At 43.4% G+C, this 23,716-nt stretch overlaps 2 protein-coding genes across 2 annotated transcripts; both read left to right on the top strand.

The window, feature by feature from the left end:
* The first annotated feature begins 5,660 nt into the window (after window positions 1-5,660).
* On the top strand, window positions 5,661-6,161 carry LOC115136299 (keratin-associated protein 4-9-like). The gene has a single exon (XM_029671883.2). It carries the CDS (start codon window positions 5,661-5,663, stop codon window positions 6,159-6,161), a length of 501 nt encoding a protein of 166 aa, XP_029527743.2.
* LOC135573729 (keratin-associated protein 4-3-like) lies at window positions 6,161-7,100 on the top strand. Its single transcript, XM_065023406.1, has 2 exons — window positions 6,161-6,346; window positions 6,438-7,100. The coding sequence occupies exons 1-2, from the start codon at window positions 6,161-6,163 to the stop codon at window positions 7,098-7,100; spliced, it is 849 nt and encodes a 282-aa protein (XP_064879478.1).
* Window positions 7,101-23,716: the final 16,616 nt, after the last annotated feature.

The following is a 23,716-nucleotide window of genomic DNA, read 5'->3' as shown; positions in this document are numbered from 1 at the left end:
GTAGTTTAGAATGCATAAGATACTGTATTCACGATAGCACAGCTTCGCTCTTTATTCCTCAGTCTTTCCCCTCTTTCACTCAAACCCAGTCCCTTTTCTTTTGTGTAACCAGCTGTCATATCTGTTCCGCCCGCTAGGGACATTTTCCTTTATGACGTAATTTGTAATCAAGGTATAATTTATTCTGTGTATATGTAATTCTGTGTGATTAGTTAGGTATTTAGTAAATAAATAATTAAACCCTATTTTGTATTGCTGATTCAACTTATTAGCCAGGGTTCATGCAGATAACCAAGAATGTACAACTTTCAGATGAGACTGAATTAAGGTGACGATTAATATTGACTGCTATTGATGTAAAATATTACTAGGTCTTTAAGAGTTTATTTGGAAGATAACAGCTCTATAAATATTATTTTGTGGTGCCCCGACTCTCTAGTTAATTACATTTACATGATTAGCTCAATCAGGTGATATTAATTACTGAGAAAGGATTTTATAGAATAGCATGTCATATCACTTAATCCGGCATAGCCAACGACACGACAAGGTTCATCTGAGAATCTTTCCCAAGGACAGCACTTCTAAACATCTGCAGGGCTGGTATTCAATAAGAAACACATCAAACGCTCGGTTTCGACCCACGTTTTTAGAGGAAGTAAACAGGCCTTGAGAGATCTCCAAAGAAATTAGAACGAGAAACTGCAAAATATTCACGTCATTAAACCCTCATTTTAGGAGTCAGTCAACCAGACATGCCAATCAAGCACCCTCTTTCAAATGCTAAGCGTTAATAAAGTCCCAGAAGAATGCCAACTCGATTGAGTTTCCCAGGATTCCTGCCTGGGCAAAGGGGAAGGTGGGGGGGGCTTGCCTACTGAGATGGGACGCGGTGCTATGGTGGTATAATTGTGAGCGATGCATGCCCTGATAATTATCACTGTGGAAGGTAATCTCCAAAGATTATGGCAGCTGTCAGGGGTAACAAGCCAGTGATTCCACACCACATTACTGGTGAACCAATGGCTCTCCCTCTGCCTTTGAGACACAGGCTGTCTCATCTTGTTAAATACACACACACACACACACACACACACACACACACACACACACACACACACACACACACACACACACACACAGAGAGGAGTTTATACTGTACACGCTACAATAAACTGTGTTGGATATATGTCTACTTACAGCATCAACATGGCACTGAAACCCCACTTTAATTTCCCAGCAGCTCTGCAGGGTTAATTCTCTATCTTGTAACTGAGGACCCTGCCCGTACCCTAATGGACTGACAAATAGAGAATTTGTCTTGATTACAGTTTTTTTTACAATCCCTTTGGCACTAATTTCAGAACCTTGTGATCATTTTTCAATACCCTAGACACAAAACTCAAAACGGTCATCACTTGTAACACAGGCTGTCCAATGTTCAAAACATTGCATTGTACATTCATATATTTAAAGAAACCTTGCACTTGCAGAATCATTGGTTCAAATAACTAATTTACCATGAAATACCATAGTTTCACTGTGTAGTTGTTCGTTCAATCATTAAATATTGTAGTACAAGGGCCTCCCGGGCGGCACAGTGGTCTACGGCAGCTAGCTGTGCCACCAGAGACTCTGGGTTCAAGCCCAGGCTCTGTCGCAGCCGGCCGCGACCAGGAGGTCCATGGGGCGACGCACAATTGGCCTAGCGTCGTCCGGGTTAGGGAGGGTTTGGCCGGTAGAGATATCCTTGTCTCATCGTACACTAGCGACTCCTGTGGCGAGCAGGGCGCAGTGCACGCTAACCAGGTCGCTAGGTGTACGGTGTTTCCTCTGACACATTGGTGCGGCTGGCTTCCGGGTTGGATGCGCACTGTGTTAAGAAGCAGTGCGCCTTGGTTAGGTTGTGTTTCGGAGGAGGCATGGCTCTCGACCTTCGTCTCTCCCGAGCCCGTACGGGAGTTGTAGCGATGAGACAAGACAGTAACTACTAACAATTGGATACCATGAAATTGGGGAGAAAAAGGGGGTAAAAAATAATAATAATAAAAAATATATATTGTAGTACAAAATATGTGATACATGTTTCATTATGGTACTACACGTAAATACATCACTGTAAAAGGACTGGTAAAGAGAATACTACAGACACAGTGGAATCATTGAAAATAATCTGAAATTTATTGATAAAATACAATACTCATAGGTTTCTTTGAATCAAAGCAAAAATAATTAGCTACAAAAAAAGACAACAACTACAGTAAAACATCAACTGCAGTGTTCCTCACCTGGGTTACTGTAAAAAGCTAAACAAAGGATGGATTACTGTACTTCTATATTTCCATCAACCCTGTCTTGTGGATTTGGCCACAGGTTGTCATCCACATCACAATGGATGCTTTCATTAACCAAACATCTTGGGAAGAATCTTTGGGCGAATCCAGGCCTGACACTGGTCTGCCGTGATGTCATTGCATGCGTCATCCATGGCCTGGAGAAGAGCGGCTTGTTCGGGAAGGCGCCTATCATATACCTTCCACCTCCATGTGGAGAAAAAATCCTCAATTGGGTTTTAGGAAAGGAGAGTATGGGGGTAAGTACAAGGTGGTAAATTGTGGTTGGGCCTGAAACCATGCCTGCACCATTTGAGCATGGTGGAACCTGACATTATCCCACACAATGACATATGTCATACCATCAGCTCCGCAGACCTGATTTAGCCCATCAAGGAAGGTTACATTCGAACGAGCGAATCATGTGGCCGCCTGCAACTCAATATATAGAGTATATAGAGTAGAGAGCTTTAGATGTTGTTCGACCTAACATTAGAACGGGCAAGACGCGTAATCTAAGCAACTTTGACCGTGGTATGATTGTTGATGCCACACATGGTGATTCCAGGGTCTCAGAAACAGCTGCCTTCCTGGGATTTTTATGCACTACAGTCTCTAGAGTTTACAGAGAATGGTGCGATAAACAAAACACGTTCCGTGAGCGGCAGTTCTGTGGGCAAAAACACCTTGTTAATGAGAGAGGTCAGAGGAGAATGTCCAGACTCATTCAAGCTAACAGAAAGGCCCAAATGCTCAAATAACAGCTGTTTAAAACAGTGGTGGGCAGAAGGGCATCTCTTAACATACAACACTGTGAATAATTCAGGCTGTTGCGGAGGCAAAAGGGGGTCCGACCCAGTACCAGATAGGTGTACCTAATAAAGTGGCCGGTGTAAGAAATGTCAAATTAATGGCAAATCTGAAAACATGGTCTGGAAAAGTGGTACATGAGACCATAGAAACAGTGTCTGAAAAAGAAAGATGATGAAATATTACATCCATAGATAATGTAGTCCAATTGGTTCAAGTTCCACGGTAATTGATGTCAAAGGATCTCGTTATCCTGAAACTTTTGTGATCTAAACATGGAATATTGTTTGTCAGTTTCCATAAAACTATGCATTAAGAGTAACGCAACAGTTACTTATCATTTTGAGCAGTTGTATCAATTGATAGTTAGATCATTGTAATGAAATTAATAGACAGTCATTTCAGATGTAATGTGTGAATTACATTTTGAAATGGTAATACATTGATGTTAAGTTGTGTCATTTTGAACAGGTGATTTTAGTTCAATAAACAAATTATCTTAGTTTTATGTGTATTGTATCCAAGCAATTGGAAAAAGTGTTAAAGTTTTGAAAAATGTGCATATGTTCATTGGTTGTGAGTTTTCTGTCTAGAGTTTTGAAAAATGACATCAAGGTTCCCGAAATTAGTCCCAGAGTGATTGTAAAAAACTGTAATTAATAACTTAATGTTCTGCCCCCTCCTCTGGTTTGATTCACACGTCAGGTACCCAGCATGCCTCCCGCGGGCACCTCAGCTGAGACCGCCGGGCCTTTTTGAAGAGAATGGCAGGAGATGTGGAGCATGCCACTGACAGGCTCACAGGCAGGCCGCACAGGGACACTGCCATTCACAGGAGCTACTTAGTAAGTACCTCACTGTGCCAAGCGTGCCACTACACAGGGGTCAGGCCAGCAGGAGAAGGCCTCAGGAGGGCAGCAAGAGAGAGAGATGGACACAAATAAAGGTTTTGCCGCTATTGTTAAGAGTGTTATACACCCCTGTTAATAGTGTTAAATTCGTGTTTTCCGCTGAGATATACAGTGGGGCAAAAAAGTATTTAGTCAGCCACCAATTGTGCAAGTTCTCCCACTTAAAAAGATGAGAGAGGCCTGTAATTTTCATCATGGGTACACTTCAACTATGACAGACAAAATTAGAAAAAAAATCCTGAAAATCCCTTTGTAGGATTTTTAATGAATTTATTTGCAAATTATTGTTTGTCAAGCTTACCAGCTCCTGTCTTTTCCCAGCCTCTCGTTTTCTCGCCCTTCTGATTTTTGACCACTCTGCCTGCCCCTGAGCCTACCTACCGTCATGTACCTTTGCCCCATCTGGATTTACGACCTCTGCCCGACCTGCCCCTGAGCCTGCCTGCCGCCCTGTACCTTTGCCTCTGTTACATCGACATGGTCTGCATCTGGGTCTTACCTTATCCCGATAGGGGAGAGGAAAATACTTTAAAATGACTAGAACCACATCTAAACTGTGTAGAAATTACAACGGACCTCTATACAGTATCTTGACTGTGTCCAGCTCGCTAATAATCACCAAAGTAAAAGCTGGACAGTCCGGGAGCATCGAAAATATAGACAGCGAGGAAACTCCACCCTACGGACCTGGTTGAAGACCGAATGGGCAAAAATGAATGTGACACCCCTAGTCTATAGCCTGCTGTATAATCCTATTAACAAGCTCTTTATATTTATCCCTATGTTCACACAAACAGATACTAAGGTTAGCAGTCATGTTGTGTATTCACAAGTCAATTGGTTTAATGTTATATTGTAGTGGCCACAACAATATCCATTGTTGTAAATGATAGACATTCATAAAGAGTCTTAATAGGGTGGTGGTCCACCACTAACCAGAACAGTTTCAATGCACCTTGACATAGATTCTACAAGTGTCTGGAACTCTATTGGAGGGATGCAACACCTTTCTTCCACCAGAAATTCCATCATTTGATGTTTTGTTGTTGATGGTGGTGGAAAAACGCTGTCTCAGGCGACGCTCCAGAATCTCTCCATAAGTGTTCAGTTGGGTTGAGATCTGGTGACTGAGACGGCCAGGGCATATGGTTTACATCGTTATCTTGCTCATCAAACCATTCAGGGACCACCCCTGTGGATGGGGGCATAGTCATCCCATAGCCATGGTAGCCAAAATAATGTCCTTCCCAGCATTTTTATACATGACCCTAAGCATGATGGGAGGATAATTGCTTAATTATCTCAGGAACCACACCTGTGTTTAATCACCTGCTTTCAATATACTTTGTATCCCTCATTTACTCAAGTGTTTCCATTATGGACAGAGCCACTCTTTGCTCCACTGTGCCCTGTTTTGAGTTGCAGATCATTAGCTGTGATAACGTAAGTTCGTTATAATTTTGTGAAGTTTTAGGTAAATCTAATACAGAGAGAGAAACCCCTATCGAACAACCAGAGTCCTCTCTGATCCTTTTATTTACATACAATCTCTGAAGTGATAAAGATGGTAATCTTCCATTCTTAGCATTTTGTCCATGTTCACTTTATGTTGGGCTGTGTGGAGGACTGCTGTGTGGAGGACTGCTGTGTGGAGGACTGTTGTGTGGAGGACAGTTGTGTGGAGGACTGCTGTGTGGAGGACTGCTGTGTGTGGAGGACTGCTGTGTGGAGGACTGCTGTGTGGATGACAGCTTCCTGGAGGACTGCTGCGTGGAGGACTGCTGTGTGGAGGACTGCTGCGTGGAGGACTGCTGCGTGGAGGACTGCTGTGTGTGGAGGACTGCTCTGTGGAGGGAGGACTGTTGTGTGTGGAGGACTGCTGTGTGGAGGACTGCTGTGTGGAGGACTGTTGTGTGCGGAGGACTGCTGTGTGGAGGACTGCTGTGTGGAGGACTGCTGTGTGGTGGACTGCTGCGTGGAGGACTGCTGCGTGGAGGACTGCTGCGTGGAGGACTGCTGCGTGGATGACTGCTGTGTGGAGGACTGCTGTGTGGATGACTGCTGTGTGGAAGACTGCTGTGTGGAGGACTGCTGTGTGGATGACTGATGTGTGGAGGACTGCTGTGTGGAGGACTGCTGTGTGGAGGACTGCTGTGTGGAGGACTGCTGTGTGTGGAGGACTGCTGTGTGGAGGACTGCTGTGTGGATGACTGCTTCCTGGAGGACTGCTGCGTGGAGGACTGCTGTGTGGAGGACTGCTGCGTGGAGGACTGCTGTGTGGAGGACTGCTGTGTGTGGAGGACTGCTCTGTGGAGGGAGGACTGTTGTGTGTGGAGGACTGCTGTGTGGAGGACTGCTGTGTGGAGGACTGTTGTGTGTGGAGGACTGCTGTGTGGAGGACTGCTGTGTGGAGGACTGCTGTGTGGTGGACTGCTGCGTGGAGGACTGCTGCGTGGAGGACTGCTGCGTGGATGACTGCTGTGTGGAGGACTGCTGTGTGGATGACTGCTGTGTGGAGGACTGCTGCGTGGATGACTGCTGTGTGGAGGACTGCTGTGTGGATGACTGCTGTGTGGAGGACTGCTGTGTGGAGGACTGCTGTGTGGAGGACTGCTGTGTGGAGGACTGCTGTGTGTGGAGGACTGCTGTGTGGAGGACTGCTGTGTGGATGACTGCTTCCTGGAGGACTGCTGAGTGGAGGACTGCTGTGTGGAGGACTGCTGCGTGGAGGACTGCTGTGTGGAGGACTGCTGTGTGTGGAGGACTGCTCTGTGGAGGGAGGACTGTTGTGTGTGGAGGACTGCTGTGTGGAGGACTGCTGTGTGGAGGACTGTTGTGTGTGGAGGACTGCTGTGTGGAGGACTGCTGTGTGGAGGACTGCTGTGTGGTGGACTGCTGCGTGGAGGACTGCTGCGTGGAGGACTGCTGCGTGGATGACTGCTGTGTGGAGGACTGCTGTGTGGATGACTGCTGTGTGGAGGACTGCTGCGTGGATGACTGCTGTGTGGAGGACTGCTGTGTGGATGACTGCTGTGTGGATGACTGATGTGTGGAGGACTGCTGTGTGGATGACTGCTGTGTGGATGACTGCTGTGTGGAGGACTGCTGTGTGGAGGACTGCTGTGTGGAGGACTGCTGTGTGGAGGACTGCTGCGTGGATGACTGCTGCGTGGAGGACTGTTGTGTGTGGAGGACTGCTGTGTGGAGGACTGCTGTGTGGTGGACTGCTGTGTGGTGAACTGCTGCGTGGAGGACTGCTGTGTGGAGGACTGCTTTGTGGATGACTGCTGTGTGGATGACTGCTGTGTGGATGACTGCTGTGTGGATGACTGCTGCGTGGAGGACTGCTGTGTGGATGACTGCTGTGTGTGGATGTGGATTCAGTCGCCTAATGAGGTTGTGACTCCAGTCTGAACACTGCACATTGTTTAGCCTGTTTATTTATTTATGACTGTTTGATGTATGTATGGAGCTGTGCTCATGATTCATCCCTTAACACAGACCCCTGATCAATATGCAAGATTACTGGTGGATTTGCTTTAATGTTATTGTTATTGAAAACATGGATACCATCCTCTCTCTCTCTCTCTCTCTCTCTCTCTCTCTCTCTCTCTCTCTCTCTCTCTCTCCACATTCCCACTTGATTGATGTCAGCACCGTATAAAACCCAGGCTTTCTTTTAATTCTCTGAATAATTTGCATGTAGTCGTTGTGGCTTGTTCAAAATGTCTTGTTAAAAATTAAAGCGATTGTAATGCTAATACCGTCCCACGTGGGTCCAGAAGGCACATCAGGGCCAGATCTGTGAGGAACAAATGCAACTTCTTACAGATGCCAGTGTTGAATAGTGATGAGGCCGTTACTAACGCTCGCCCCCCTCAGCATCCTCTCAATGCCCTGTAGTTTACCTGTCTGTCTCTCTGTCAATCAAACACAGGGAGGAAGCGGTGCTAGAGCCGTGTTTTCTTCATTTCTGCCTCGACTCGTTTGATTCCGGGCCGACTTCACTGAAGTGCCCTTCGTGTCGCACTGTATTTCTCACACTCAAACCCTCAGTCACACTCAAACCCTCAGTCACACTCAAACCCTCAGTCACACTCAAACCCTCAGTCACACTCAAACCCTCAGTCACACTCAAACCATCTCTCACTCTCAACCCTTCGCTCACACTTAACCCCTCGCTCACATTCAAACCCTCGCTCACACTTAACCCCTCACTCACACTCAAACCCTCAGTCACACTCAAACCCTCAGTCACACTCAAACCATCTCACTCACACTCAAACCCTCAGTCACACTCAAACCCTCAGTCACACTCAAACCATCTCTCACTCTCAACCCTTCGCTCACACTTAACCCCTCACTCACACTCAAACCCTCAGTCAAACCCTCAATCACATTCAATCCCTCACTCACATGCAAAACCACATTCAGTTTCAACTGCAACGATCAACACAATGTTATACACCACTGTCAAATTATATAAAATAGTTATAACATGGTTTATATTCACAACGTAGTTACAGCCTTAATTTAATAAAACATAATATAGAAATAAAAATGGAGTGAAAGAGAAGCACTTATCCTGGATATTAAGCAAAAAAAGGCAACACTGATGCAGGTGTGATGAACAGCCAGGGATTGATTGACAGCTTGCATCATACCCTGGCTGAGGAGGAGTTTTATGGACACTTCGCTCAGGGCCAGTGAATTGTGTGTTATTCCAGAAGCAATTGTTTCACTCTATTCACCTCTATAGATCCCTATAGCCTCCTCAACATGAACGTCTTGGAGCCTTCCCAGCCCGCACCTTGTCTCTTGATTTATGGAGGAGGGTTGTTTTGTGCCCTCTGCAGAACAATCACTTCAGTTCATTGAGACATTCAGACTGAACATTTCTGAGAATGTTATCAAAAAATGTTTTATCTAGCCTCGACTCCCCATAGGGATGTGTAAACTACTCTTCCTGTCCTTTAAGAGCTGGTCTGAGGTCAGTTTGGTCTTGATGGTTATGGTTGGGTTTGGTTAAATTTATGAAGCTGCAGATCAGATCTCCATGTTTTACTAATGCAGAGAGCTCATCCGTTTTTTTCTGGTTATTTATTTACCCTATACAAATACAATCTCAATGATAAACATTCTTTATTAAAAACTGGGTGGTTTGAGCCCTGAATTCTGATTGGCTGAAAGCCATGGTATATCAGACCGTATACCATGAATATATTTATTTTTGCTGCTATAATTACATTGGTAACCAGTTTATAATTAGGAACTGTTTTTCCTATATTTAATTTTTATTTTTAGTCCCAGCCCCCGTCCCTGCAGGAGGCCTTTTGGTAGACCGTCATTGTAAATAAGAATGTGTTCTTAACTGACTTGCCTAGTTAAATAAAGGTTAAATAAAAAAATATTAAAAGGCACATCAGGGGTTTGTGATATATGGCCAATATACCACAGCTAAGGGCTGTGTCCAGGCACTCCGTGTTGCGTCGTGCATAAGAACAGCCCTTAGCCTTGGTATATTGGCCATATACCACACCTCCTCAGGCCTTATTGCTTAAATATAGCCATAAATGTGGTCCTCTGTGATGTTTTAATTATTTGAAACATAAGTGCCTGAATGAATGAAAACATATACAAATTGTTACTCATTTTATAGTTATTTTAAAAGCTATTAACAGTTTAGTGTTTACAAATAATAACGTTTTTGATACTTTAAATTAATTCAATTAAATCCAAGAACACTTTATTGGCAAGGAACACATTAGTGAATAATCTCTGCTGTTCACCCACCCAAAGGCCTGTACAACATTTCTCTTCAGTGCTGAATGACTGTTGACTACTCCACTGTTGTAGCACAAAGTGCAATGGACCGGCTTGCTTGAGACAAAATTACAAGCTGCATGGAGAAAATTAGAGCTAATTCGCCGCAGAGGATTCTGTGTTCGATATGAGCAATTATCATGAACGAGGAGGGATTAATTAGTTTGAGTTTCTTTTGGCAGTCTGGAGTGACATGAGGTACTCTCAGTGCACTCTCTTGGTGGTCCCTCAGTTCAAAGGCTCATGAATAAGACATTTGAAGAGCTTTCCTTGGGGGAATCGGCCCCTGTCTTTTCTTCACTCCTCATTGGGAAACTGTAGCACTCCCACTTTCACCGCCGTCATTATCATATTCTTTCCCTCTCTTTCTCTTTCTCTCTCATGCTCTCGCTCTCTCTCAATTCATTTCAATTTAAGGGCTTTATTGGCATGGGAAACATATGTTAACATTGTGAAATAGATAATAAACTAAAGTGAAATAAACAATGAACAGTAAACATTACACTCACAAAAGTTCCAAAATAATAAAGACATTTCAAATAGTGTTGTAACGATGTACAAATAGTTAAAGTACAAAAGGAAAAATAAAAAAACATAAATATGGGTTGTATTTACAAGGGTGTTTGATTTTCACTGGTTGCCCTTTTCTTGTGGTAACAGGTCACAGATATTGCTGCTGTGATGGCACACTGTCGTATTTCACCCAATCGATATAGGAGTTTATCAAAATTGGATTTGTTTTCAAATAATTTTGGGGTCTGTGTAATCTGAGGGAAATATGTGTTTCTAATATGGTCATACATTTGGCAGGAGGTTTGGAAGTGCAGCTCAGTTTCTTCAGAGCCAGCTCTGAGAGCCAGCTCTTGAGAGCCAGCTCTGCCTACGGCGGCCTTTCTCAATAGCAAGGCTATGCTATATAGTCTATATAGTGAAAGTTTTCCTTAAGTTTGGGTCAGTCACAGTTTAGGGCCAAATAGCATTCTAGTTTGCTCTGTTATTTTGTTAATTATTTCCAATTTGTCAAGTACTTATCTTTTTGTTTTCTTATAATTTGGTTGGGTCTAAGTGTTGTTGTTCTGGGGCTCGGTGGGGTGTGTTTGTGTTTGTGAACAGAGCCCCAAAACCAGCTTCCTTGTGGTACTTTTGTCCTGGTTCATCTCTCTGTAGCTGATGGCTTAGTTATGGAAGGTTTGGGAATTACTTCCTTTTAGGTGGTTGTAGAATTGAATGGCTCTTTTCTGGATTTTGATCATTAGCGGGTATCGGCCTAATTCTACTCTGCATACATTATTTGGTGTTTTACGTTGTACACAGAGGATATTTTTGCAGAATTCTGCATGCAGAGTCTACATTTCTTGTGTGTTCTAGGACAATGGTGTCTAGATGGAATTTATATTTGTAGTCCTGGCAACTGGACCTTTTTTGGAACACCATTATTTTTGTCTTCCTGAGATGTACTTAGAGGGCCCAGGTCTGACAGAATCTGTGCAGAAGATCTAGGTGCTGCTGTAGGCCCTCCTTGGTTGGTGACAGAAGCACCAGATCATCAGCAAATAGACATTTGACTTCAGATTCTAGTAGGGTGAGGACGGGTGCTGCATGCTGCCCTCGCCAATTAATTGATGTAAATGTTGAAGATGGTGGGGCTTAAGCTGCATCCCTGTCTCACCCCACGGCCATGTAGAATGAAATGTGTGTTTTTTGCTAAATTTTATAATGTCGTATGTTTTTCCTCTTTCACCAATTTCCATCAATTTGTACAGCAGACCCTTATGCCACATTGAGTCATAAGCTTTTTTGAAATCAACAAAGCATCAGAAGACTTTGCCTTTGTTTTGGTTTGTTTGTTTGTCTCTCTCTCTCTCTCTCTCGCTCATGCTACTAACAATGAGGGGGGTTCTCTGATAATCTGATATTATATTGACGCATGTATGTGTGGGACATGCTGAAGTGATCTTACCAAATGAGTCCTTTTCTTTGTGGTTCATTGTTCATGTTCTGTATATCCAAGTTATCCTTTTCTTAATTTCTCACATTCCTGATAGTCTGCAGAAACGATGCTTGTTCCCATCCTAGAAAATAAAAAATAATTTATTGTAGAGACTTGAAACATTGCTGCCTGCCATGTAAGTGTAGTGCATTTCCCATGGAAATACATTGGGAGAGTCACTTTGGTAGCTGCCTGAAATCACCACAAATCTAAACGACCCACTGGGCACACCATGGGATTTCAATGTAGATAATTGGGTAATATTTGGTTGAGATGTTGATCATGGAGATTACAATTTATATTCACCCACTCAAAAAGACATCCAAAAGTTAGTTGAATTACCAATGTGTTATCGCTATGCTTTCAACCATCTAAAAGTACAACCAAATTCCAAAAACATTGTCTGATCTCTGGTTTAGTTGTCATCTAAATGTCTATCACTGCACTTTCAACCATTTAAAAGCACAGCAAAGTTCAAATGTCAATGCAATGTCAGATATTTGTGATAAATGTGTTATCGCTGTGCTTCATCTAATAACACAACCAAATGTCCTGGATTATAGTTAATTACATTAAAAGTCCATGGTGATGTTTCAGTTTCTGTGCAGATTATTACAGCAATTGTGAAGATCTCCACAGACCTGCGACGATGCTATCTTGAACATGCATGTTTTATATGGTCACATAAGAATAAACGTATCAATAACCTCCGAATATGAACATGGATGTTTTTAAGTTTGTAAGATAGACTTTAGGCTCTAAACTACGAATGTAATACACAAGTAAGGAGATGTGTCTAATGCTTCGTAAACAACTGGTATGGACTGACACTGACAGTGAAATGTTTACTTTACAGGCCATTCCCAGCGATGCAGAGCGAACAAAAGAGAAATAATAGGAATGATATGATGTATAGACAATATGGACAGTATGTGGTTATAATATGTAGACTATCTGAAAAGTAGTATATGTACAGCAATAGTTAAATAGGATAGGCCTTGACTAGAATACATTATATACAAATGAAGTGTGTAAAACAGTATGTTAACAATATTAAGGTGACCAGTGTTCAATGACTATGTACATAGTGCAGCAGCCTCTAAGTCGCATGGTAAGGTAACTGGGTGGTAGTAGTGACAATGATTCAAGTTCAGGGAAGGCGGAGGCCGGCTAGTAGTGACTATTTAACAGTTTGATGGCCTTGAGACAGCGTTGATTGAACCTGTACTGATCTCGCCTCCTGGATGGTAGAGGGGTGAGCAGGCCATGGCTCGGGTGACTGATGTCCTTGATGATCTTATTGACCTTTCTGTGACACAGGGTGCTGTAGATGTCCTGGAGGGCAGGTAGTTTGCACCCGTGATGTGTCGGGCAGACCCACCACCCTCTGGAGAGCTCTGCGGTTGCGGATGGTGCAGTTGCCCAACCAGGCGGTGATACAGCCTTATAGGATGCTCTCAATGGTGCATCTGTAAAAGTTTGCATCTGTAAGAGTCTTAGGGGCCAAACTGAATTTCTTCAGCCTCCAGATGTGATTGCGGGTGTAATGAAATGCTTGTGTTCCTACAGTAGCTCCAACAGTGCAGTAATATCTAACAATTCACAACAATCCACACAAATCTAAAAGTAAAATAATGGAATTAAGACATATAGAAATATTAGGACGAGCAATGTCGGAGTCCAGAACATAACTAACGTCCTCTCACTGTCAACTGTTTATTCTCAGCAAACTCAACATTTGTAAATATTTGTATGAACATAACAAGATTCAACAACTGAGACACAAACTGAAACGGAATAATGTGTCCCTGAACAAAGCGGGTGTCAAAATCAAAAGTAACAGTCAGTATCTGGTGTGGCCACCAGCTGCATTAAGTACTGCAGTGCATCTCCTCCTCATGGACTGCACCAGCTTTGCCAGTTCTTGCTGTGAGATGTTACCCCACTCTTCAACCAAGGCACCTGCAAGTTCCCGGACATTTCTGGGGGGAATGACCCTATCCCTCACCCTCCGATCCAACAGGTCCCAGACGTGCTCAATGGGATTGAGATCCAGGCACTTCGCTGGCCATGGCAGAACACTGACATTCCTGTCTTGCAGGAAATCACGCACAGAACGAGCAGTATGGCTGGTGGCATTGTCGTGCTGGAGGGTCATGTCAAGTTGAGCCTGCAGGAAGGGTACCACATGAGGGAGGAGGATGTCTTCCTTGTAACACACAGCGTTAAGATTACCTGCAATGACAATAAGCTCAGTCCGATGATGCTATGACATACCACCACAGACCCTCCACCTCTAAATTGATCCCGCTCCAGAGTACAGGCCTCTGTGTAAACATCACCCCTGGTGAGACAAAACCGCGACTCGTCAGTGAAGAGCACTTTTTGCCAGTCCTGTCTGGTCCAGCGACAGTGGGATTGTGCCAATAGGCGGCGTTGTTGCCGGTGATGTCTGGTGAGGACCTGCCTTTACAACAGGCCTACAAGCCCTCAGTCCAGCCTCTCTCAACCTATTGCAGACAGTCTGAGCACTGGTGGAGGGACTGTGCGTTCCTGGTGTAACTCGGGCAGTTGTTGTTGCCATCCTGTACCTGTCCCACAGGTGTGATGTTCGGATTTACCGATCCTGTGCAGGTGTTGTTACACGTGGTCTGCAACTGCGAGGATGATCAGCTGTCCGTCCTGTCTCCCTGTAGTGCTGTCTTAGGGGTCTCACAGTACGGACATTGCAATATATTGCCCTGGCCACATCTGCAGTCCTCATTCCTCCTTGCAGCATCGACTAAAGCACGTTAATGCAGATGAGCAGGGACCCTGGGCGTCTTTCTTTTGGTGTTTTTCAGAGTCATTTGAAAGGCCTCTTTAGTGTCCTAAGTTTTCATAACTTTGACCTTAATTTCCTACCGTCTGTAAGCTGTTAGTGTCTTTAAACCTGTTACGGCTAGACGTTCCGCTAGCGGAAATTGCAGAGCGCAAAATTAAAAATTAAATTATTAGAAATATTTAACTTTCATAAAATCACAAGTGCAATACACCAAAATAAAGCTTAACTTCTTGTTAATCCAGCCACCGTGTCAGATTTCAAAAAGACTTTACGGCGAAAGCAAACCATGCGATTATCTGAGGACAGCACCCCACCATACAAACACATGAAAATCATATTTCAACCAAGCAGGTGCGACACGAAAGTCAGAAATAACGATATAATTCATGCCTTACCTTTGAAGATCTTCTTCTGTTGGCACTCCAATATGTCCCAGAAACATCACAAATGGTCCTTTTGTTCGATAAACTCATTTTTTATATCCCCAAAATGCCCAAAGTTTATTTGGCGCGTTTGATTCAGAAAACCACTGGTTACAACTCGCCCAACATGACTACAAATTAACTGTAAACTTGGTCCAAACATTTCAAACAACTTTCCTAATCAATCATTAGGTATCCTAAAACGTAAATAATCGATACAATTTAAGACGGAATATACTGTGTTCAATAGCGGATAAAATCAAAGTGGAGCGAGCTCTAGATCGAGCTCCCCAAACAAAAGAGTCCACTTGGCTTGACACCAAGTCTGAACAGCCCTACTTCTTCATTTCTCAAAGGAAAAACATCAACCAATTTCTAAAGACTGTTGACATCTAGTGGAAGCCATAGGAACTGCAACCAGGTGCCTTATAAATCAAGTTACCCATCGAAACCCATAGAAAACACAGTGAACTCAAAAATAGAATTTCCTGGATCAAATCAAAATCAAATCAAATGTGTTTATATAGCCCTTCGTACATCAGCTGATATCTCAAAGTGCTGTACAGAAACCCAGCCTAAAACCCCAAACAGCAAGCAATGCAGGTGTTGAAGCACGTTGGCTAGGAAAAACTCCCTAGAAAGGCCAAAAACCTACGAAGAAACCTAGAGAGGAACCAGGCCATGAGGGGTGCTCTTCTAGCTACGCCGGGTGGAGATTATAACAGAACATGGCCAAGATGTTAAATGTTCATAAATGACCAGCATGGTCAAATAATAGGTCTCGGACAGGTAGCACGTCCGGTGAACAGGTCAGGATTCCATAGCCGCAGGCAGAACAGTTGAAACTGGAGCAGCAGCACGGCCAGTTTGACTGGGGACAGCAAGGAGTCATCATGCCAGGTAGTCCTGAGGCATGGTCCTAGGGCTCAGGTCCTCAGAGAGAAAGAGAGAATTAGAGAGAGCATACTTAAATTCACACAGGACACCGGATAAGACAGGAGAAGTACTCCAGATATAACAGACTGATCCTAGCCCCCGACACATAAACTACTGCAGCATAAATACTAGAGGCTGAGACAGGAGGGGTCAGGAGACACTGTGGCCCCATCCGATGATACCCCCTGACAGGGCCAAACAGGAAGGATATAACCCCACCCACTTTGCCAAAGCACAGCCTCCACACAACTAGAGGGATATCTTCAACCACCAACTTACCATCCTGAGACAAAGCCGAGTATAGCCCACAAAGATCTCCGCCACAGCACAACCCAAGGGGGGGGGCGCCAACCCAGACAGGAAGATCACATCAGTGACTCAACCCACTCAAGTGACGCACCCCTCCTAGGGACGGCATGAAAGAGCACCAGTAATCCAGTGGCTCAGCCTCTGTAATAGGGTTAGAGGCAGAGAATCCCAGTGGAAAGAGGGGTATGGGCCAGGCAGAGACAGCAAGGGCGGTTCGTTGCTCCAGAGCCTTTCCGTTCACCTTCACATTCCTGGGCCAGACTACACTCAATCATATGACCCACTGAAGAGATGAGTCTTCAGTAAAGACTTAAAGGTTGAGACCAAGTTTGCGTCTCTCAAATGGATAGGCAGACCATTCCATAAAAATGGAGCTCTTTTGGAGAATGCCCTGCCTCCAGCTGTTTGTTTAGAAATTCTAGGGACAATTAGGAGGCCTGCGTCTTGTGACCATAGCGTACGTGTAGGTATGTATGGCAGAACCAAATCAGAGACATAGGTCGGAGCAAGCCCATGTAATGCTTTATAGGTTAGCAGTAAAACCTTGAAATCAGCCCTTGTCTTGACAGGAAGCCAGTGCAGAGAGGCTAGCACTGGAGTAATATGATACTTTTTTTTTGTTCTAGTCAGGATTCTAGCAGCTGTATTTAGCACTAACTGGAGTTTATTTAGTGCTTTATCCGTGTAGCTGGAAAGTAGAGAATTGCAGTAGTCTAACCTAGAAGTAACAAAAGCATGGATATATTTTTCTGCATAATTTTTGGACAGAAAGTTTCTGATTTTTGCAATGTTACGTAGATGGAAAAAAGCTGTCCTTGAAACAGTCTTGATATGTTCGTCAAAAGAGAGATCAGGGTCCAGAGTAATGCCGAGGTCCTTCACAGTTTTATTTGAGACGACTGTACAACCATTAAGATTACTTGCCAGATTCAACAGAAGATCTCTTTGTTTCTTGGGACCTAGAACAAGCATCTCTGTTTTGTCCGAGTTTAAAAGTAGAGTTTAAAAGTAGTGCAGCCATCCACTTCCTTATGTCTGAAACACAGGCTTCTAGCGAGGGAAATCTTTGGGCTTCACCATGTTTCATTGAAATGTACAGCTGTGTCATCCGCATAGTAGTGAAAGTTCACATTATGTTTTCGAATGACATCCCCAATCCCCAATGGATGGTTTGTCCTATGGGTTTCAAATCAGTTGTGTTATACTCACAGACGTTATGTTAACAGTGCTATAAACGTTAGTGTTTTCTATCCAAATCTACCAATTGTATGCATATCCTATCTTCTGGGCCTGAGTAGCAGGCAGTTTACTTTGGGCACGCTTTTCATCCGGACGTGAAAATACTGCCCCCTATCCCAAAGAGGTTTTAACAACCACGCCACAGGTGCATGTTCATTAATTTATGATTTATGGTTCATTGAACAAGCATGGAAAACAGGGTTTTAACCCTTTACAATGAAGGTCTGAAGTTATTTGGATTTTTACGAATCATCTTTGAAAGACAGGGTCCTGAAAAAGGGAGGAGTTTATATATACAGAACCAGTCCAAAAGTTTGGACTTACCTACTCATTCAAGGGTTTTTCATTGTTTTTACTATTTTCTACATTGTAGAATAGTGAAGACATCAAAACTATGAAATAACACATATGGAATCATGTAGTAACCAAAAAAGTGTTAAAGGAATCAAAATGTATTTTAGATTTGAGATTCTTCAAAGTAGCCACCCTTTGCCTTGATGATAGCTTTGCACACTCATGGCATTCTCTCAACCAGCTCCATTAGGTAAGATAAATTACAAATAATGATAGTAGAAAGCTTTGGAGCACCTTAAATTACATTTTGGGCAAAAACTCCATCATTCATTGAATCAGATGGCTCATTCGTCACAAAACCCATTGATATTGCCAACAACTTTAATGATGGGCAAGATTAGCAAACTTAGGGATGACATGCCAGAAACAAATGCTGACACTACACATCCAAGTATATCTGACCAAATTATGAAAGACAAACATTGTAATTTTGACTTCCGTAAAGTAAGAGTGGAAGAGTTGAAAAAAATATGGTTGTCTATCAACAATGACAAGCCACTGGGTCTGACGACTTGGATGGGAAATTACTGAGGATAATAGCGTATGTATAAAACGTATAACTGGCTTAATTTTTCTGGACCCCAGGAAGAGTAGCTGCTGCCTTTGCAGTATTTAATGGGTATCCATAATGAATACAGTCGATGTTCTGCTCTCGGCTTCCTGTAATCCACCAGCTCCTTTGTCTTGCTGATGTTGAGGGAGAGTTCAATCTGAGCCACTGGTTTAATCCCATTCTTTAACTTTATTTTGGGTTTGGGTTGAAGAAGCCAATCCAACATATAATTTGTTAACTTGTGGCCAAGTTAATATGATATTGAATTGTGTTTGGTTGTCAACGCAACCACTGATGGCACTGATGAAACTATCTAATCAAAATATAAATCTCCTTCAAACACAATTTAATATCACAAAATATCATCACATTTTAAATTAAACCAGAGCTTGAAACCCAAAGCCCATTTTATTGTCTATTTTTAGTTTTAATTCTGGGTTGAATTGGAACAATAGCTGTTGATGACTTTGCAGATGTTATACAGGCTTGATGACATATGACTGATAAAGTATGGTCACGTTTCATTGTGTCATGTATACTCCCCCTCCGGCCTCTAGGTCATCAGGCTGCTGATTATCCCACACACCTGTCACCATCGTCTCGCGCACCTGCGCTTCATGACACTCACCTGGACTCCATCAATCAATCAAATGTATTTATAAAGCTCTTCTTACATCAGTTGATGACACTTAGTGATGTACAGAAACCCAGACTAAAACCCCCAAACAGGAAGCAATGCAGGTGTAGTAGCACGGTGGCTAGGAAAAACTTCCTAGAAAGACCAGAGGAACTATCCATCACTTCCTTGATTATCTTCCCTATATCTGTCTCTCCCCTTGGTTCTTTCCTCGGGTGTTATTGACTCTGTTTTCATGTCGGTGCGTTGTTTGTGTTTCGTGTTCATTGTTTATTTTCTTTATTGAAACACTCACTCCCTGAACTTGCTTCCCGACTCTCAACGCACCCGTTACACATTTGATCTGTTAAACCTAGCCTTCGGAATGACTTCCATAGCATCAGTGAATCTATTTAGTTTTGAAGTGGAGCTCTCTCAGCAATCGTTCTCACAGCAATGGTTGTCACGATAGCACATTGGTAATAGTCAGTGACAAACATCATCGCTAAGAAGATTTGGGTTTGGCTATAACCCCGGATCGGAGACCAAAGGGTCGATGCGTAGTTTCTCCAGCAGGAGGTGCTGCCCAGCTGTTATATTTTTCTGATAGTGGATATAACGTTGAAGATCTGACGTTGTTTTAAAAGGTACAAATTCAACATATTTAATTTGAGTTTTGTCTATGTTGAAATTTGGTTATGACTACATAATCCTGTGGTTAAAATTTCACCCTCAAAACAAGTTGATAACTTTTTTTTAAATCCAATGTATTTTCCAAGTAGATTCCACGTCACAATATGTAGACAAATTACGTGAGCGAAATTTTGATTCAACCAGTTTGTTCCCAGTGGGTAATTTATACAGATATAGGATCTTAATTTGTTCACGCTATTGCAGGAGAACTGCAGGACATGTTTTACTTGCAGTGTATTGAGGTTTGTAATTTCCATTTAGACATTTCAGAATTGATTTTCCCTTACGAAATTTTTTTTATCAAACCTTACAAAAATTTCCATTAATTATAATACACATAATAATTCACAATTCCTGTTGCTGCAGAATTATTTTTCTGCTGTAGCAAACTGGCTCAAATGAACATCTGACATCTGGACATATTTTCTCCAGATAGCAGATTATCAAGTTGTTCTCAATCTCCCCCCTATGAAAGTCATGGCATTGAAGAAAAAAAGTCGCCATTCAGGCCACAGCAGATTAAAGTCATTTGAGAGTTAATATCAGTCTGGGAACTGGATCCAGTTCTATCTCGTCAGGATTTCCAAAATGAATTTTGAAAAAATCTAAATATACTGTGGAAAATCTGAAAGACTCATTAACATTGAGATGTAAAGAAATAGTGAACACAAAACTCTTCTGAGATGACTTAAAACACCAAAAAGAGAGTGGAGATCTCCCAGTTCTGATGTTTGCCTTTCCAGGAGACAGTAATTTGGAGGAGAGATGGGGTGGAATACCATAGCACATAAAAGTCCACCGGCCTCCCACTGTTTCTCACTACAGTCTCTGATGGAACAAGTAAGCACTGGTTGCCATGCAATGGATTTTTTTTAGAAAACTGTATTTTTGTGCGAGGAATAGATTCTTTGACAGAGAATTGACTCTCCTCTCACAGAGGCTTTATAGTGCAGTACATTTCAGGTGAAAAAGGTGAGTGAATAATGGTAATGAGGTCTGGTATAACAGTAGTCGAACAATGAATGGCTTGTTATTCACTTTCCCAACAATTAGATTATTGACTTTGGAAATAACATGCTTAAGTCAGGAAATCCTTTGGTTTGACGTTTGAGTGTTCAGGGTCCCAAGCTTAATTTTGTCAGACCATCATCATCACTCACTGTGGTTGTTCATTCCTCCAGAGGTACCATATTCTTATCTTCACATACTGTGGAATTCTTATCTTCACATACTGTGGAATTCTTATCTTCACATACTGTGGAATTCTTATCTTCACATACTGTGGAATTCTTATCTTCACATACTGTGGAATTCTTATCTTCACATACTGTGGAATTCTTATCGTCACATTTAAAAAAAAAAAAATTATTTCACCTTTATTTAACCAGGTAGGCTAGTTGAGAACAAGTTCTCATTTGCAACTGCGACCTGGCCAAGATAAAGCATAGCAGTGTGAACTGACAACACAGAGTTACACATGGAGTAAACAATTAACAAGTCAATAACACAGTAGGAAGAAAAAAAAGGGGAGTCTATATACATTGTGTGCAAAAGGCATGAGGTAGGCGAATAATTACAATTTTGCAGATTAACACTGGAGTGATAAATGATCAGATGGTCATGTACGGGTAGAGATATTGGTGTGCAAAAGAGCAGAAAAGTAAATAAATAAAAACAGTATGGGGATGAGGTAGGTAAAAATGGGTGGGCTATTTGCCGATAGACTATGTACAGCTGCAGCGATCGGTTAGCTGCTCAGATAGCAGATGTTTGAAGTTGGTGAGGGAGATAAAAGTCTCCAACTTCAGCGATGAGGTGTTGGCTTTAGGGATGATCAGTGAGATACACCTGCTGGAGCGCGTGCTACGGATGGGTGTTGCCATCGTGACCAGTGAACTGAGATAAGGCGGAGCTTTACCTAGCATGGACTTGTAGATGACCTGGAGCCAGTGGGTCTGGCGACGAATATGTAGCGAGGGCCAGCCGACTAGAGCATACAAGTCGTAGTGGTGGGTGGTATAAGGTGCTTTAGTGACAAAACGGATGGCACTGTGATAAACTGCATCTAGTTTGCTGAGTAGAGTGTTGGAAGCAATTTTGTAGATGACATCGCTGAAGTCGAGGATCGGTAGGATAGTCAGTTTTACTAGGGTAAGTTTGGCGGCGTGAGTGAAGGAGGCTTTGTTGCGGAATAGAAAGCCGACTCTTGATTTGATTTTCGATTGGAGATGTTTGATATGAGTCTGGAAGGAGAGTTTACAGTCTAGCCAGACACCTAGGTACTTATAGATGTCCACATATTCAAGGTTGGAACCATCCAGGGTGGTGATGCTGGTCAGGCGTGCGGGTGCAGGCAGCGAACGGTTGAAAAGCATGCATTTGGTTTTACTAGCGCTTAAGAGCAGTTGGAGGCCACGGAAGGAGTGTTGTATGGCATCGAAGCTCGTTTGGAGGTTAGATAGCACAGTGTCCAATGACGGGCCGAAAGTATATAGAATGGTGTCGTCTGCGTAGAGGTGGATCAGGGAATCACCCGCAGCAAGAGCAACATCATTGATATATACAGAGAAAAGAGTCGGCCCGAGAATTGAACCCTGTGGCACCCCCATAGAGACTGCCAGAGGACCGGACAGCATGCCCTCCGATTTGACACACTGAACTCTGTCTGCAAAGTAATTGGTGAACCAGGCAAGGCAGTCATCTCTCCTTCTCTCTTTCTTTCTCTCTCTCAGAGGACCTGAGCCCTAGGACCATGCCCCAGGACTACCTGACATGATGACTCCTTGCTGTCCCCAGTCCACGCTGCTGTTCCAGTTTCAACTGACCTGAGCCCTAGGACCATGCCCCAGGACTCCCTGACATGATGACTCCTTGCTGTCCCCAGTCCACCTGGCCATGCTGCTGCTCCAGTTTCAACTGTTCTGCCTTATTATTATTCGACCATGCTGGTCATTTATGAACATTTGAACATCTTGGCCATGTTCTGTTATAATCTCCACCCGGCACAGCCAGAAGAGGACTGGCCACCCCACATAGCCTGGTTCCTCTCTAGGTTTCTTCCTAGGTTTTGGCCTTTCTAGGGAGTTTTTCCTAGCCACCGTGCTTCTACACCTGCATTGCTTGCTGTTTGGGGTTTTAGGCTGGGTTTCTGTACAGCACTTTGAGATATCAGCTGATGTACGAAGGGCTATATAAATACATTTGATTTGATTTGATTTAATCCCCTCCATGAAGACTGGGGGTCAGCCTGATGAACCAAACTACCCAATAATCCCCTCCATGAAGACTGGGGGTCAGCCTGATGAACCAAACTACCCAATAATCCCCTCCATGAAGACTGGCGGTCAGCCTGATGAACCAAACTACCCAATAATCCCCTCCATGAAGACTGGGGGTCAGCCTGATGAAACAAACTACCCAATAATCCCCTCCATGAAGACTGGCGGTCAGCCTGATAAACCAAACTACCCAATAATCCCCCCCATGAAGACTGGGGGTCAGCCTGATGAACCAAACTACCCAATAATCCCCCCCATGAAGACTGGGGGTCAGCCTGATGAACCAAACTACCCAATAATCCCCTCCATGAAGACTGGGGGTCAGCCTGATGAACCAAACTACCCAATAATCCCCTCCATGAAGACTGGGGGTCAGCCTGATGAACCAAACTACCCAATAATCCCCTCCATGAAGACTGGGGGTCAGCCTGATGAACCAAACTACCCAATAATCCCCTCCATGAAGACTGGGGGTCAGCCTGATGAACCAAACTACCCAATAATCCCCTCCATGAAGACTGGGGGTCAGCCTGATGAACCAAACTACCCAATAATCCCCTCCATGAAGACTGGGGGTCGCCTGATGAACCAAACTATCCAATAATCCCCTACATGAAGACTGGGG

The sequence above is a fragment of the Oncorhynchus nerka genome, linkage group LG10 (assembly GCF_034236695.1).
Source record: "Oncorhynchus nerka isolate Pitt River linkage group LG10, Oner_Uvic_2.0, whole genome shotgun sequence".
NCBI lineage: Eukaryota > Metazoa > Chordata > Actinopteri > Salmoniformes > Salmonidae > Oncorhynchus > Oncorhynchus nerka.
Note: the sequence above shows the minus strand (reverse complement) of the source record. Positions and strands in the feature narration are given on the sequence as shown.

What these genes read in the sequence shown, in the direction of transcription:
- LOC115136299 (XM_029671883.2), top strand. Translation starts at nt 5,661, where the DNA reads ATGTTGGGCTGTGTGGAGGACTGCTGTGTGGAGGACTGCTGTGTGGAG.
- LOC135573729 (XM_065023406.1), top strand. Translation starts at nt 6,161, where the DNA reads ATGTGTGGAGGACTGCTGTGTGGAGGACTGCTGTGTGGAGGACTGCTG. An exon ending in GCTGTGTGGAGGACTGCTGT is followed by an intron (nt 6,347 to 6,437) that starts GTGTGGAGGACT and finishes TTGTGTGTGGAG; the next exon opens with GACTGCTGTGTGGAGGACTG.